At 49.3% G+C, this 14,023-nt stretch overlaps 2 protein-coding genes across 3 annotated transcripts in view; one reads left to right on the top strand and one right to left on the bottom strand.

Annotated features, from left to right (window-relative positions):
• Positions 1–5,275, top strand: part of G6PD (glucose-6-phosphate dehydrogenase) — a 25,949-nt gene extending 20,674 nt beyond the window's left edge. For both annotated transcript variants that reach the window (XM_085853226.1, XM_085853225.1), the window contains exons 8-12: positions 239–425; positions 3,603–3,838; positions 3,980–4,056; positions 4,282–4,374; positions 4,704–5,275. In XM_085853226.1, the coding sequence (XP_085709352.1) occupies positions 239–425; positions 3,603–3,838; positions 3,980–4,056; positions 4,282–4,374; positions 4,704–4,794 (684 nt within the window). In that variant the 3' untranslated portion in view covers positions 4,795–5,275. The remainder of the gene's footprint in view (positions 1–238; positions 426–3,602; positions 3,839–3,979; positions 4,057–4,281; positions 4,375–4,703) is intronic.
• The window catches only part of CERK (ceramide kinase), a 27,855-nt gene continuing 15,346 nt past the window's right edge, over positions 1,515–14,023 (bottom strand). The window contains exons 7-13 of the mRNA XM_085853224.1: positions 11,555–11,629; positions 11,263–11,415; positions 9,107–9,212; positions 8,655–8,731; positions 8,316–8,509; positions 7,894–8,144; positions 1,515–6,282 (exon numbers count right to left, since the gene is read on the bottom strand). Of these exons, the coding sequence (XP_085709350.1) occupies positions 6,234–6,282; positions 7,894–8,144; positions 8,316–8,509; positions 8,655–8,731; positions 9,107–9,212; positions 11,263–11,415; positions 11,555–11,629 (905 nt within the window). The 3' untranslated portion in view covers positions 1,515–6,233. The remainder of the gene's footprint in view (positions 6,283–7,893; positions 8,145–8,315; positions 8,510–8,654; positions 8,732–9,106; positions 9,213–11,262; positions 11,416–11,554; positions 11,630–14,023) is intronic.

The raw sequence follows: 14,023 nt of genomic DNA, 5'->3' as shown, positions 1-14,023 counted from the left end.
TTAAATTTGTTTAAATGTACTTTTTACTGGAATGGTTTTGTTCTGACTCTGCAAGTGATTCAGAGCCGTCGTCCTTTGGTGAAGCTTTCGATTATTTTGTGTAATTATTTGACAAGAGGTTTCCTTTAATTGCCAAACTGGCACTGATTCTTGACAGCAATGACCGTTGTAGTTTAGGAGTGATAATTGTTTGGTCTTGGTGGTGATTATAGGTCGTGGTGGTGGCTGCCTTATACAGGTGAAGGTGTTGCGGTGTGTCACACCGGTGTGCAGCGAGGATGTGGTGTTCGGCCAGTATGAAGGGGACCCAAATGCCCACGGTGAAGCAAGTCAGGGATACCGCGACGACCCCACAGTCCCAAACGACTCCCGCACACCCACCTTTGCCACGGCCATTGTGCATGTTGAGAATGAGCGCTGGGAAGGTGAGTTGAGGGAATGGGAACGATTTGTTGGCTTCTTTTCCTTGCTCAAGGTTGCGGTGGCGGGAGACACGTTGCGGTCTGGTTGTGGTGGTGGTGAGATACGGTGCGGCGGTGGGAGGCGTCACGTGGCCTGATTATCAGGAGGTTTACTTACTTAATCACTCCCTTCGTCCCACTGGGACATAAGGCTATAAGGAGGTTTACTCGATCTCATTCATCGACATACAACCACAGTCCAGACGAGTTATCTCCGCTACCGAAGGTGGATGGAGGTTATGTTCTCACGGCTATCTGTTTGTCTGTGAACAGGATATCTCAAAAACATGTGTATGGATTTGGATGAAATTTGGTGCACAGGTTGCATGTGTGTCAAAGACAAATTGATTCGATTTTCGTGAAAATTTGGATCCAGATCCAGATACTACAATTTAAGAGCTTTTTCGGCATTGTGAGATGGGGTCAAAAACAAGAAACAGCACGCTATCTCAAAACCTTGTGGCTGGATTCGGACGAAGCTTGGTGGACATGTTGGTTGTGTGATGAGGAAGAATTGATTCATTTTTACTGAAGATCCAGATCCGGATATGAGGATTAAAAATTATTATTATTTTTTTTTTTTTTAAGTGATTCTTCACCATTGTTGTGTGGGATCAAAAAATAATATTGTTGCGAATTCGCGCCCGCCGGCGTGCGAACGGCCACGTGACTCGAATCGCGGCACGTCGGCCACCGGACGGACAATTCTGTCGTGACCCTCTCGGACTAACGCCGGGAGCTAGTCACGGGTGAGCCTTTCGGCCTCACCACGATCGTGCCAATCGGCCACCCGCGTGGGATAGGGTTGTTCGCCAAACTCGACCTACCTAAGTACCCACGCGGATGGTAGACCGGGCGATCGCACCTCGCTGCAGGTCGACTCCGGACACGGGCCGCTTAAGCGATCCGTTCCGTGCTATCGGGATAACCGAGCAGTGTTATCGTCTGCCTCGACGGTTCCGATTAATTATCGGGCGTATTAAGCCCACTACCAACCCTTTACGTGAAGCAAGATGGAGATTCAATTAAAGAAAAGACGAAGCGAAATGGGAAAACAGTTCAACATAATGCACATTTATTCCGCGGCACATGGAGAGCACACATATAGCAAATGCAACAAAAGAAACAATGACGCAGAGATACTACCGACTACGCGAGCACACGGCAACACTAAAACAGTTTTACTTCACAGACGGCGCCGACACACATTTACTCAAAAGCAAAGGAAAAGAAAGCCACCCTCATAGGCAAGGGGGCAGACGGTCCCATAGGCCAATGTGTGCGCGGGACCTGGAGGAGCGGCCAGGCCCGCGAGACCGGGGGGGGTCTTACCCGCGTCTTCGTGATGAGCCGCAAATGTGGCAGCGTGGCGGTGCCCCGACTTCGTGCTCCTTCACGGCACCGCTTGGAGTGGGGTGGGAACGGGGCCCCATTTTCGCACTATCTCAGCGCGGGGGAAAGGGGGAATTGTTGATGCTCTGGGAAGGAGTATAGCTGGCTTGCTTGGGTCCCGTGACGAGCGATTCCACCGCGACCTCGTCGCCGACCGCCGTCTTCCTTGCCTCGGACCCGAGCTCCTCGGACTCTTCCCCCAATTCTCCTCAGCCGACTGCCGAAAACCACCTGGACGCCCTCGCCTCCCGACTCCACTCCGCGCTCCAACCCGACTTGACTGCCTCGCAACAACAACTCTTGCGCAACAACTCTTCTTTCTCTCGGCCCCAAAACTCTCTTCGCTTTTCTGCCACTACACTCTACTTTTCTGCTCGGCGTTTTATAGGCCGGCAGGAGAACCCATATGCAAATTTCCGGATCAGGATGAGCTCGGGGGCGGAGCCATGCTCGCCCATTGGACGGAGGAAAAGGGGCGTGAATCTCCCCTGATCCTAGAATTTGCATATCTCGATTCCACACAGACGCGCCTGGAGGCGGGGCCAAGCTGCCCCGCGCTTGCTGATTGGATGGATCAGAAGTGGGCGTGTAGCATTCCAGAATCGAATTCTCCTCGGAAAGGCCGCATTTTGCACTCGCGGCTCGGCGTGTATCTTGTACGAGCCCAGGACAGCCCGACGCTCGGTGCTCACAGGTGGTGCAGGAATGGCGGTAGAAGGAGGGAGGTGAGGGTGGTGGAGGGTTTATGGTGGTGGTTTGATGGTCATGGTGCGTTTGGGAATGGCATGATGCGATGATGTGGGAGCGAGTTGTGAAGGTAAAGGTCGTGGCTGTTGGCGTTGTTGTTGTGAAGCGGCGTTGTGGTTGGTGGTTGTTTGATGGCGGTTAGTTCAAAATAAAGGTAGAACAGAAAAACGGCTATCTCAAAGCGTCGCAGCCCGAATGAATCGCATTTATTCCCTCTAAACAACGGGTTTGGGGCTAACTACACATGTACTTACAGAGATATCTCACCTATGGGACCTGAATGGTGGTTTGCGAATTTCCACAACCGTAACAATATATAGCACGATATTTCAAAAAGTTGTGGACGAGTTACGACACAACTCGGTGGCTGACCGAGTTAGGTGACAAGAACAAGCCGATTCGATTTTGGTTCAGGTCCGGTGTATCCGTGGGATACAAAACGTAAACTGTTCAGCCTTGCGGAGGTGTGCGATCTATCTGCCGAGTGCTGCTTTCGTTTTTATTTTGTTGGCATTCAGCACAGTTGAATAGGCATTATGTTTGTGTTTTCTATGCACTCAGTTTCAAATGCTTGTCTCATCATTCGTGTTCTCAGTTTCGCTTGCATTTATGCTTCATGCACAAGTATCACGATGTATGCGGTCAGCCTCTTTTTCCTTATGCAGCATCAGGCTGTGGGGTAGCATCATTTGCTGAGGGCACGGCATGCTGTTTGTACGTTGGCGCAGGAGTATGTAATTTGTTTAAGGTGCCGGCGATAGCTTGCCGACTCTTCACAAAGGACACCGCGGGACTTTCATCGTCCGCCAACCAATGTCGGTAGACGGGACACCCACCATAGTGTCCATCCGAAGGATGGCACGTTTATGAATCGTGCCGCGTTTGAAACGGCCGGATGAAAGTTTCTAGCTGGTTCGGTATTCAAACCCAGGTTCGGCGGCTTCGAGGCGAGTGTGTGTACCTCCTCGGCCATCCTGCCAGCTCATGCATGTGGTGCTGCAGGGGTACCGTTTGTGCTGCGTTGTGGAAAGGCATTGAATGAACGCAAGGCAGAGGTGCGCCTGCAGTTCCGCGACGTACCTGGTGATATATTCGAAAGACGGAGCAAGCGTAATGAGCTGGTTGTTCGTGTCCAGCCCAACGAAGCAGTCTACATGAAGCTGATGACCAAAAAGCCCGGAATGTTCTTCAGCCCGGAGGAGTCTGAGCTTGACCTCACCTACAGCAGTCGTTACCATGTAATTACCTGGAGTTGCCGCATACACACTAATTTGCCGAAATGAGTTTGCTCTGTGTCAATGCACCTCAGGGTGTGCTCCCCACCCTGGTTAATTGTGCTAATCTCGTGCACCGCCATCCCCTCCTCTCCCCCCGAACAGGGCGTGAAACTGCCAGACGCTTACGAGCGGCTCCTGCTGGATGTTTTCTGTGGAAACCAAATGCACTTTGTGCGAAGGTCGGTTTATGGGGAAGCCCCAAGCACAGCACCAGGAGCATTTGTGTGTTGGTCACTGTAAATGGCCTCTTGTAATGGACGATGAGGAAATGAGAGTGTGTGTGTGTGTGTGTGTGTTATGCCAAGTTCTTAAAGGTTTAATAATTTGGTTCTTTTATCACTCTTTGATTGGAGAGCAGTGTATAAATGGTTCAATGTCTTTCCTTTCCCATCCCCCATCCACAGTGATGAGCTGCGTGAAGCTTGGAGGATCTTTACTCCTCTTTTGCACTGGATTGACACAGAGAGGCCAATCCCCATTCCATATACACACGGCAGGTACGGCATTCAAATAAATACCAATATCCCTGGGTTGATGTATAACTGAAACCATTACATCCGCAGCTTAGGGGGTATGGAACGGTGTTTTGGTTATTGCTGCAGATGAATCTGTGCCCCTGGCATGGGCTACACAAACAGGCTATTGATAAGTTCCTGGTCATTGTGAGGAGCAATTAACTCCAACCTGGATGTTCCAGTTTGAGGACGCAAGGGCCTGAAACTCTGCTTCTTAAACTCCAACGCACATAGCACCGTCTGGAACGGTGGGGTTTAGCAACGCAAGTGTCTGCATTGCTTGTCTGTCCCTGTGTGTTCCTGTGCCACAGTCGTGGGCCAACTCAAGGAGACGATTTGTTGAAGAAGGCCGGATTTCGTTACGAGGGAACGTATCGTTGGGTTAGCCCTCACAAGCTGTGACCCGCAAGTCGCTCCACCTTCCCGCCCCATGAAGCAGCTTCCAGTCTGATCGTTCAGACGTCATCCAGATAACTGACAGTTTAGAGTTTCAGCTCCAATTCCCACTGTAATCCCAGATTTTTTTTGCTGCTGCTGTTGTAAGTATCGAAGGTGATTTTATACGCAATGCTTTCTATACTTCAAAGTGCCTTCAAATCGATTGACTCGCTGAACTTCTGGCAGCATTCCCGTCCCATGCTACTTCATAAAGAATTGCCCCCCCCCCCAATTTCAAATTCGCTCTCTGTTTGTTTAAAGATGGATTTTTTTATTAATTATTATTATTATTTCTCATTCCTCATTCCTCATTCCTGGAGGGAAACCTCCAGCCTCAGGGGATATTCTGAGCAGCTTTCGACAATGCATTCCTCGTTTTGTGGATGTTTACAGAACATAGCTGCTTGTGCAGTGAAGGAATAAAAAGGCTGTAGCACGACTGCTGCGTATGCACATGTGAAGATACTTTTTCGGACCAACACCAAAAATAAAATAAAATAATAAATTTTCTTTTTTATAAATATTTTTTTTAATGGAGTGCATGTTGTCGAGTGGTTTCGGAATGACGAGGAAATGGCTCAAACCACCTCCGTATAAGTTCAAAATTTCAAGCAAAACATTCAATGATACGGTGGCACAAACGCCGATCACCACTTAAAAATGTAATCGTACCTGCAGTACCTGTCTGAGGCAAGAGCCATGTACACCTGCACGTCAGGTGTGGCTATGGACGCCTGCATCACGATGCGTTGTTATATTAGAGCAGAAACCATTTTTAATTAGCTGATGTATTTGGGTTCTGCTTAGTGCAACTTGTACAATTGAGACATTTTATATTTAAGAATTAAAAAAAGAAATAAATAAATACTGATTAATACATTCACACATTGAAAGGTTCCGTCGCTTGTGCTGAAGCGCATATTTAAAATGAACCGACTTTTGCGGCCTCTGCTTCGAGTCGTAGGAAGGAAATGGCAGCCATGGAAGAATGGGTGGATTGGGGAGGAAATGGCTTCTGTGAGGTTCCATGAGGGCCGGCAGAAGCAACAACACGACATGAACGTCACGTACGAACGCTGCACAGCAAGTAGCGTGGCAAAGACGAATAGCAAATTGTGCCCGTTGCCTTGACGGGCAAGCATCTCGAGTGTGCTGAACAAGACCGAGACGTACAGAACCATTTAACTTATTTTATGACAAACAAACACGGAACACAGAATGAACTCGATCACATGATTCCAAACTATGCGCAGTGCTTTCGATTGGTATCGCGGCACGCCAGGCCAACCAGTCGCTCTGCCAGCAGAGCTTTATCTTGCCCGATCTCGGTGCTCGTGGATGGAAGATGCAGAATTTGCTCTCCTTCCAATCTCCGGCTTTAGAAAGTGACGCGACGTGCTCGGCTAAGCCTCGATGCCTCGTGCGAACAGCCGGATGAGCCGTGGACGTACCCTGTCAGACGGGAAGGAACACCCATCGGAGCAACGGTTTATTACAAAACAAAAGGCTGTGATAAAGTGAATGTGGAGTGTTTTGCACTCTGACCGGCATGACACTTTCCTTTAAAGTCTCACAGTTGCATAAAAGTACACACCGAATCCTAATGTGATGGTAAGTTGTTAACGCACCCGTACAAAGCGCAAAGCGGGGTTAAACAATTGGTTCACATCCGTCTGTCTGTCTGTCTGTCTGTCTATTTGTCCACAATCAGCAGTTCATGATCGAGGAACAACTCGATTTCAATAATTTGAACATGAATCGGAAACGAACCTGTCGTTTAAACGGTATTTTGGCTCTCAGTTTGTCCTGATCGTGTACGTGCGGAGAGGACCGAGATGATCATTTTACTCGCTCTGCTTCTCTGGCAGTCAAAGATTATTGGAAAATCATTATAAACAGGAAACAAACAACTAATGTAAAGTGTTAAATAAGGTGGTGTAAAAGACGCTGCATCAATGGCGGTAAACTTCCGGAATAGATATATAGAGATATATATTTTTATATCGGTCAAACTACATCCTTGAACACTAGAACACAAATCGCCTTCTTGTCACTTTCAAAACCTCTTCGTTTAGCAATACTGGCACAAAATATCACGGCATTTTACATAATCTCAACCAATCGAAGTGGCTGCTCGCAGAGCCCACCTATGTCGTCGTCTCTAAACTGCGTGGGGAAATGTGTTCTATGGACTCTGGATATTAACGCAACAGTCTACATCGTGCGCTGACATGGGACTTCAGCTTTGTTTTGAGATTCGACGAAGAATTAATACTGAAGGTTGCATCATTGGGCTGACAGGATCGCCGAGAGGTATGCACGCTCGCCTCAAAGCTGCGTAGCCTGGGTTTGAATCCCGACCCAACTATAAACTGTCATCCAGGTGTTTCACAGGCAGGGCGATTCATCAACGTGTGTGCCGTCCCTCGGATGGACGTAAAACGAGCATTCCATCTTCCACCATTCGTTAGTGGATGTTAAAGATTCCATTGTGTATTTCACAAAAAGTAGGCGAGCTATCGCTGGCATCCAGGCCAAATTACAAATTCCTGCCATACCCAGCAGAGGGCATCGCATCAGTGGCACGGCGGTGCCCTCATCCAATGACGCTACCCCGCAGCCTTGCGTTGCATCATTACTGAAGTGCAGCCATGCCGCACATTCAGAAATTTGCCACAGGATGACTGCGATGGCTTGCCAACCATCTGTCGAAACACCGCGGGATCTTTAATGTTACAATCTCTGCTTGCAGACAGGTCCATGGGTCAACGTCCATCCGAGGACGGCTCACTGTGATGCAACGCACAGCCTGCCAAGCACCGACTGGAGCGAAAGTTTTTAATAGTCTTAAGTCTGGTCAGGAATCGCACTCCAACTGGATAGCTCGGAGGTAAATGCACAACCTCTCCACTGCAGAAGTCTTTCTTTCACGTGAAAATTAATTTAAATCGTATCATGTTGCAGAAGCAATCACCTGTTACTGAAGAATGGGGGAAGTGGGAGGAAAATATTGGGGGTAAAATATTGGGGGTAACTTTTTGCCACGAGCTTCAGCCACCCTACCTGACATTGAGGGCTGTCTGCATCAGGATCTCGCCATCGCAATTCCAGCAACTGACTGTCGACGTATGTGGGACGGAAACACAGCAGCAAAGATTGGGTGTAGCCCCCTGGGGCGACAACCCCCGGCACAACTCGCTGTTGCTCGCAATGCTATACTCGTCTTCCTCCTCACACTCATCACAGTCCCCCTTGGCAATCGGTGTGAATCTGACTTCAGAGACTCGATAGGTCTCGACAAACGGGAAGTCGAACTGGGAAATGAGAGCGAATTAAAATTATGGAGAAGAATATTTTTTTTTAAGTGTTTCAAATCACAAAGCTCAAGCGGAAGCCAGACGTACGTCACGTGTCGTTTCAAAATACCATCATGTTCTGAACACTCAACTCCCTCAATCTCTACTAGCTCAAAGTTAGCCTCTTACCCTGTCCTGGTTGGCGGTGTGACGAATTAGAAACCGAAGGAGAGCACTGCGGGAACACGTTCGAACCAGCACGAGGTCGGCACTGCCGCTGGCGAGGTGTGCGGCGGGAGAGAGACCCGATGGACAGCGGGCACACGAACTGCTCATGGCTGACAGATTGATGGCAGTGAATCGTCCACACACACTCATCCATTCTAAATAAGGAGGGTAATAAAATGGGGGGGGGGGACAGGAAACAAACAGATGGGATATGAACAACAGGCAACAGGAAAAGTTTCATTTTGTGAAATGAATAAAAAAAAGTTTTTAAAATCGAGATATCGTTTCTAACATCCTCACCGTCATCCTTCGACTGCAAGCCGTGCTGGTAACGTTGGCTGTGCAGTCTCTCTCCAGCCTCCTTGCACACATCACATCTGGGAAGGACACAATGCCCTTTGTCTTAGAACCACACCATCTGATATACCGCAAGACACTTTGGAGCATAGAGCAGGCAGATGGTTTTGGGACGTGCCATCGATGGATTTGATCAAGTGTTTTTACACGAATTACAAGGACATTTGAAGAAAATGGGCAAATCAACAGTGCATGGCATTCAAAACAGATCCGAGCATCATGAAGCAGGAATATTCCAAACGGGCCGACCGAGCAATCCGGTTTGGCCCATTTCCTTCGGTACTTTGTGGGACAGAAGTAAGCGAGCGGAAGAATCTTAAGTGACAAAAAGGGAAAGTCCTCTACATATGACAGAGTGGGAAGCCGGGTTGTTGAGAGGGAGGGGGGGAGTTTACCCAGAACGGCACAGTTTGCCATCACGTGGCCCTGTTGCATCGACCGTCGCAAGGCGGAAATCCACACGGCCAGTGTAACTCGCCCCGCGTAAAAAGGTCTTGATGCCTGGAAAGGGAAAGTACAGATTACCAAAGTTGTTGTGACATCGCACAACAACAGGTGTGGTTTGTTTTCGCCACTTTGCCAATGTCATTACAGGCTTTGTGCGATACCAAAACGCTGACACTGGGATATCAGGGGTGCATTCAAAGGCTGTTCCCACGAGCAAGCCAAGCGGGAACCGCACTGTGGTGCATTATACGTGGCGGCACATCCTTGAGCTGCTAAAATTGACCCTCTTGTGGCACTGTGCGCCGTGGTCAGCGGAATACAGAACTGCCAGCTGTGAAAACGTTTTCCTTTTTAAACTGCGAAACCAGTACGGCACAGCTCAGCCACAAAGTGTACATTTCAGGAACGGTGTATACATGTGGTACACCCGTGATACGCAATGGGAAATTACAACAAACAATTGCAAGATAACAATTGAAGACTTTTTGGACTTTTTCCAAAAAAGTACACCAAAAGATGTGCGTCGTGTTAAAAAGCCAGACTTGGAAGCGGCTCTGGCCTATTATGACCCAAAATTAAATGCGAGACAATGCTATGCTATGCCTGGTGTTGGTTTAGTGGTTTGGGATCCTAGGGTCCTGAGTTCAAATCCCACTCGGCTGTTGAATTAATACCAGGTGGGGTTTGACTCTGCCTGTCATCCTTCCGAGGTCGGCAAAATGAGTGCCAATTTGCTGGTATCCTGTGTCGGAGTGGCGGCCCGTCCAGGATTGTTCTCAATAGCCAAGGAGACTGCTTAGGCAGCACCAATGCTCTGTACAGAGTACGGTCCCAATGGATGGAATGCTATGCTGGCTCATGCAAAAATAATGGACAAACAATCCTCATCAATGCAGGACTTTTAAAATGACTGATCAATGCCAACGAGGCATTTCACACATGCGCTGTGTGTGCATTTTCAGTGACTCGATCACTTATGCCAGCGCGGGCACTTTTAACCTGCTGTCTTTTAAACAATTTTCACCATTTAAACGAGAGTGGCGATTTCGCGATGGTCAACCGAAATTATTATGTCCCTGGATGCAAATCGGACTCATGGAAATATGAGAAATATCCATGGATGAGAGGTGTCGAGTTCCTATAATTTCCTGTTCCTTCAAGTGAGCAGGGGCAGTGGATAAGTAAACACCCTGTTGTGTGTGCTCCAAGGCCATTACTCATTCATCAACATCAACCATTACTCGCGCACACTGGGGCATGCGAGGCCCCTTTTCCGCACACACGGGGGCAGGCGGGGCCCCTTTTCCGCACACACGGGGGCAGGCGGGGCCCCTTTTCCGCACACACGGGAGCAGGCGGGGCCCCTTTTCCGCACACACGGGAGCAGGCGGGGCCCCTTTTCCGCACACACGGGGGCAGGCGGGGCCCCTTTTCCGCACACACGGGGGCATGCGGGGCCCCTTTTCCGCACACACTGGGGCATGCGGGGCCCCTTTTCCGCACACACGGGGGCAGGCGGGGCCCCTTTTCCGCACACACGGGGGCAGGCGGGGCCCCTTTTCCGCACACACGGGAGCAGGCGGGGCCCCTTTTCCGCACACACGGGGGCATGCGAGGCCCCTTTTCCGCACACACGGGGGCATGCGAGGCCCCTTTTCCGCACACACGGGGGCAGGCGGGGCCCCTTTTCCGCACACACGGGGGCAGGCGGGGCCCCTTTTCCGCACACACGGGGGCAGGCGGGGCCCCTTTTCCGCACACACGGGGGCATGCGAGGCCCCTTTTCCACACACGGGGGCAGGCGAGGCCCCTTTTCCACACACGGGGGCAGGCGAGGCCCCTTTTCCACACACGGGGGCAGGCGAGGCCCCTTTTCCGCAATGCGGGGCCCCTTTTCCGCACACACGGGGGCATGCGAGGCCCCTTTTCCGCACACACGGGGGCATGCGAGGCCCCTTTTCCGCACACACGGGGGCATGCGAGGCCCCTTTTCCGCACACACAGGGGCATGCGGGGCCCCTTTTCCGCACACACGGGGGCAGGCGGGGCCCCTTTTCCACACACACGGGGGTACACTATGTGCTTTTTTTCAACGGTGTCTTACCAGAAATGTCGTATCTAGAAGGGCCGAGCCAGCGGTGATTTTCGCTGTCCCGCAGTGTGTCTCCATAAAAACCGTAACCAAGGAGCGTCACAGAAAAAGTAAGGAAGGCCTTGTCTGTCCTCACTTCACAGACGTCCAGAGGTTGGTTGTCCCCTGAGCAGAAAGTTTTGGAAAGATGTGGTTTTCAGGGCCTGACATCTCGTTCTCGTAAACAACCATAAGTGGCTCACACTATTCATGAATTACACCTCTATTTGCAAATCAAACACGTACTTCAGTCTCCTGTACCTACCGATGACTACATGCAGGGCGGCCGTTACAGGGTCATTGGTTCCTATGGTGGTGAAACACACACAATCCGTTGAACCTGTCAGAGGGAAGACAAAAAGGGAATTGGTGTTGATGGATTAAGCAGTGAACTAGCAACATGAATTAAGCTTCATATTCAAACTAGACTTGACAGAAATAACAGCGAAAAAAAACATTATTAACTCGTGTTCTCCATATTCTCATAAATAAGGGTTTGTCAAAAGCTCAAGTCCATAACAACAAGTGTGTGTGTGTGTGTGTGTGTGTGTGTGTGTGTGTGTGTGTGTCTGTCTAAACTGTCATCCCGGTGTTTCACAGGCACGACGACTCGTAAATGTGTGTGCCATCTCTCGGATGGACGTTAGATTCCGGCAGATGTGCCATCCAGTTTATCTCTCTCACATCCCCCCGCCCCCCGCCCCCCTCTATTAAGGACTGACTGTTTAGTTTTTAATTTAAAACTGCTTTTCCATCATGTGGCATGTAGGAATCGGATTCAGAGCGAGCCGACCGGAGGGGTGAAAAGGTCGCTGCATGTGTGAGCATGCACTCAAGCGGGCAGGCAGGCCTTTGCCAGGAAGATAGCGTGGGTTTTAAATGCTCCCGCCTGGTTTTATATTGAACATGTTGCTGTTTGGGCGAGTTTTATCGCCCCTCCCTTCCCCTCCTCATGCTGCCTTCCCTTCCTCGCCCCTCCTACCGCCTTCCCCTCTCCACCCCCTCCCCATGGAAGAGAATTTATTATTATTTTTTTTTTTAAAGAAAGGGATCCCTCAGCGATACCCTCCACGGGTGGTAATGGTCCTGGTTTGCGAGCGCAGAGAAATAACTTCACTAAAAACAGACTGCGGAGACTACCATTTATTTTCCTCCGAATCAAGTTGCAGGACTACATCTCTGTGATAATGGACACTTTTAATACGTGAGCCAGACAATTTTAGTTACACCCATGTATCCATCCATCCATCCATCCATTGGGACCATACTCTCTGCAGAGCGTTGGTGCTGCCAAAACAGTCTCCTTGGCTATTGGGCACAATCCTGGACGGGTCGCCACTCCGACACAGGATACCAGCAAGCTGGCACTCATTTTGCCGACCTCGGAAGGATGACAGGCAGAGTCAACCCCACCTGGTATTAATTCAACAGTTCAGCGAGATTTGAACTCAGGATCATAGGATCCTGAGCCCACCACCGTCACCATTAAGCCAACACCAGACATACCCATGTATGATGTGTATGAAAATGAATGATGGACGTTTCAAATGAGTAGTTCAATGCCATTTTGGATGCCATCTTTAAAAATGGCTGCCATTTTCAATCATCATTCATGCAAATCTAAACTACGGCTCGATGATACGTTCCAGTTTTTGGATCTTAAAAGGTTAGCAAGTAAAGTTGTTTCATTATAAAGTTCGGAGTATGTCAGTACTCATTTACATCATGTTGATACATACTTGTCTAAAATATTTGAAGAAATGATATGAAAATAATTATATTTTTGGGATTTCTTTGTCTTATGATTACGAGAAGCACCCGCTCCCTCCGGGAGCCGTCAAGGGGGTCATGTTATTATGTTTATGCCTATTTTACTCCAAGGGATCCCAGGATGACACACCCAAAAAATGGTTGTGATCGGTTCAGCCCTTTTTGTGGTACCTGGGAACAGACAGACGGACCGACGGTGAATTATAGTAAGATGATTGCTCTATAACGATGTTAAAGTCATATAAATGAATTATTCTTTTTATTTTTTTAATGAAAATCTACACATAATTCTACTTGTATGTACTTTTGTCATTCAGGTGTAGTGCAGCTGCCGGTAGTTTGAATTTCAAAACAAAACTTCTCACCTGATCTGAGGCCTGCGAAACTGAGAAAATGCCCTCCGGTATGTCGTGTCATCCGCTGAATTATTAGTTCTCCTTCGCCGTTCCATTGCCAGTCATGGCGTTCTGATGGCCTGGGGATGTCTGGAAAGCAAACTAGGCTCTCTCTCTCTCTCTCTCTCTATCGAGTGCAGCCTGTGGCTGCTGGTTGCATCATCGGTTGGGACGTGGCTATGCCGCAGACGCAATGTCCCCCGTACCAGTACACACTGGTACTCATTCTGCCGACCTCGGAAGGACGACAGGCTGAGTCAACCTCCTGGTGTATTAATTCAGCGGCGAACGGGGCTTGAACTCAGGACCGTAGGATCCCAAGCCACCACCCTAACCACTAAGCCAACACCAGGCTTAGCAAACTAGGCTTCATATCCACATAGCAGATTGGTAATTTTCACGAAGTGTGTGCTGCACCAGTGTGTCCTCGCATGGTGGGAGCTGTCCAGAATCCACGTCGCCCTTTCTTGCACAGAACGTATTACAAGCGCAGATCGTTTACACCACACATGTTGGTGTTTTTAGAGTAAAGCCGACAGGTGAACGCTTGGATTTGGTTGAAGCCGTCT

The sequence above is a fragment of the Eptatretus burgeri genome, chromosome 13 (assembly GCF_056783735.1).
Source record: "Eptatretus burgeri isolate ZD-2024b chromosome 13, Ebu_testis_v1, whole genome shotgun sequence".
Taxonomy (NCBI): Eukaryota; Metazoa; Chordata; class Myxini; order Myxiniformes; family Myxinidae; genus Eptatretus; species Eptatretus burgeri.
Note: the sequence above shows the minus strand (reverse complement) of the source record. Positions and strands in the feature narration are given on the sequence as shown.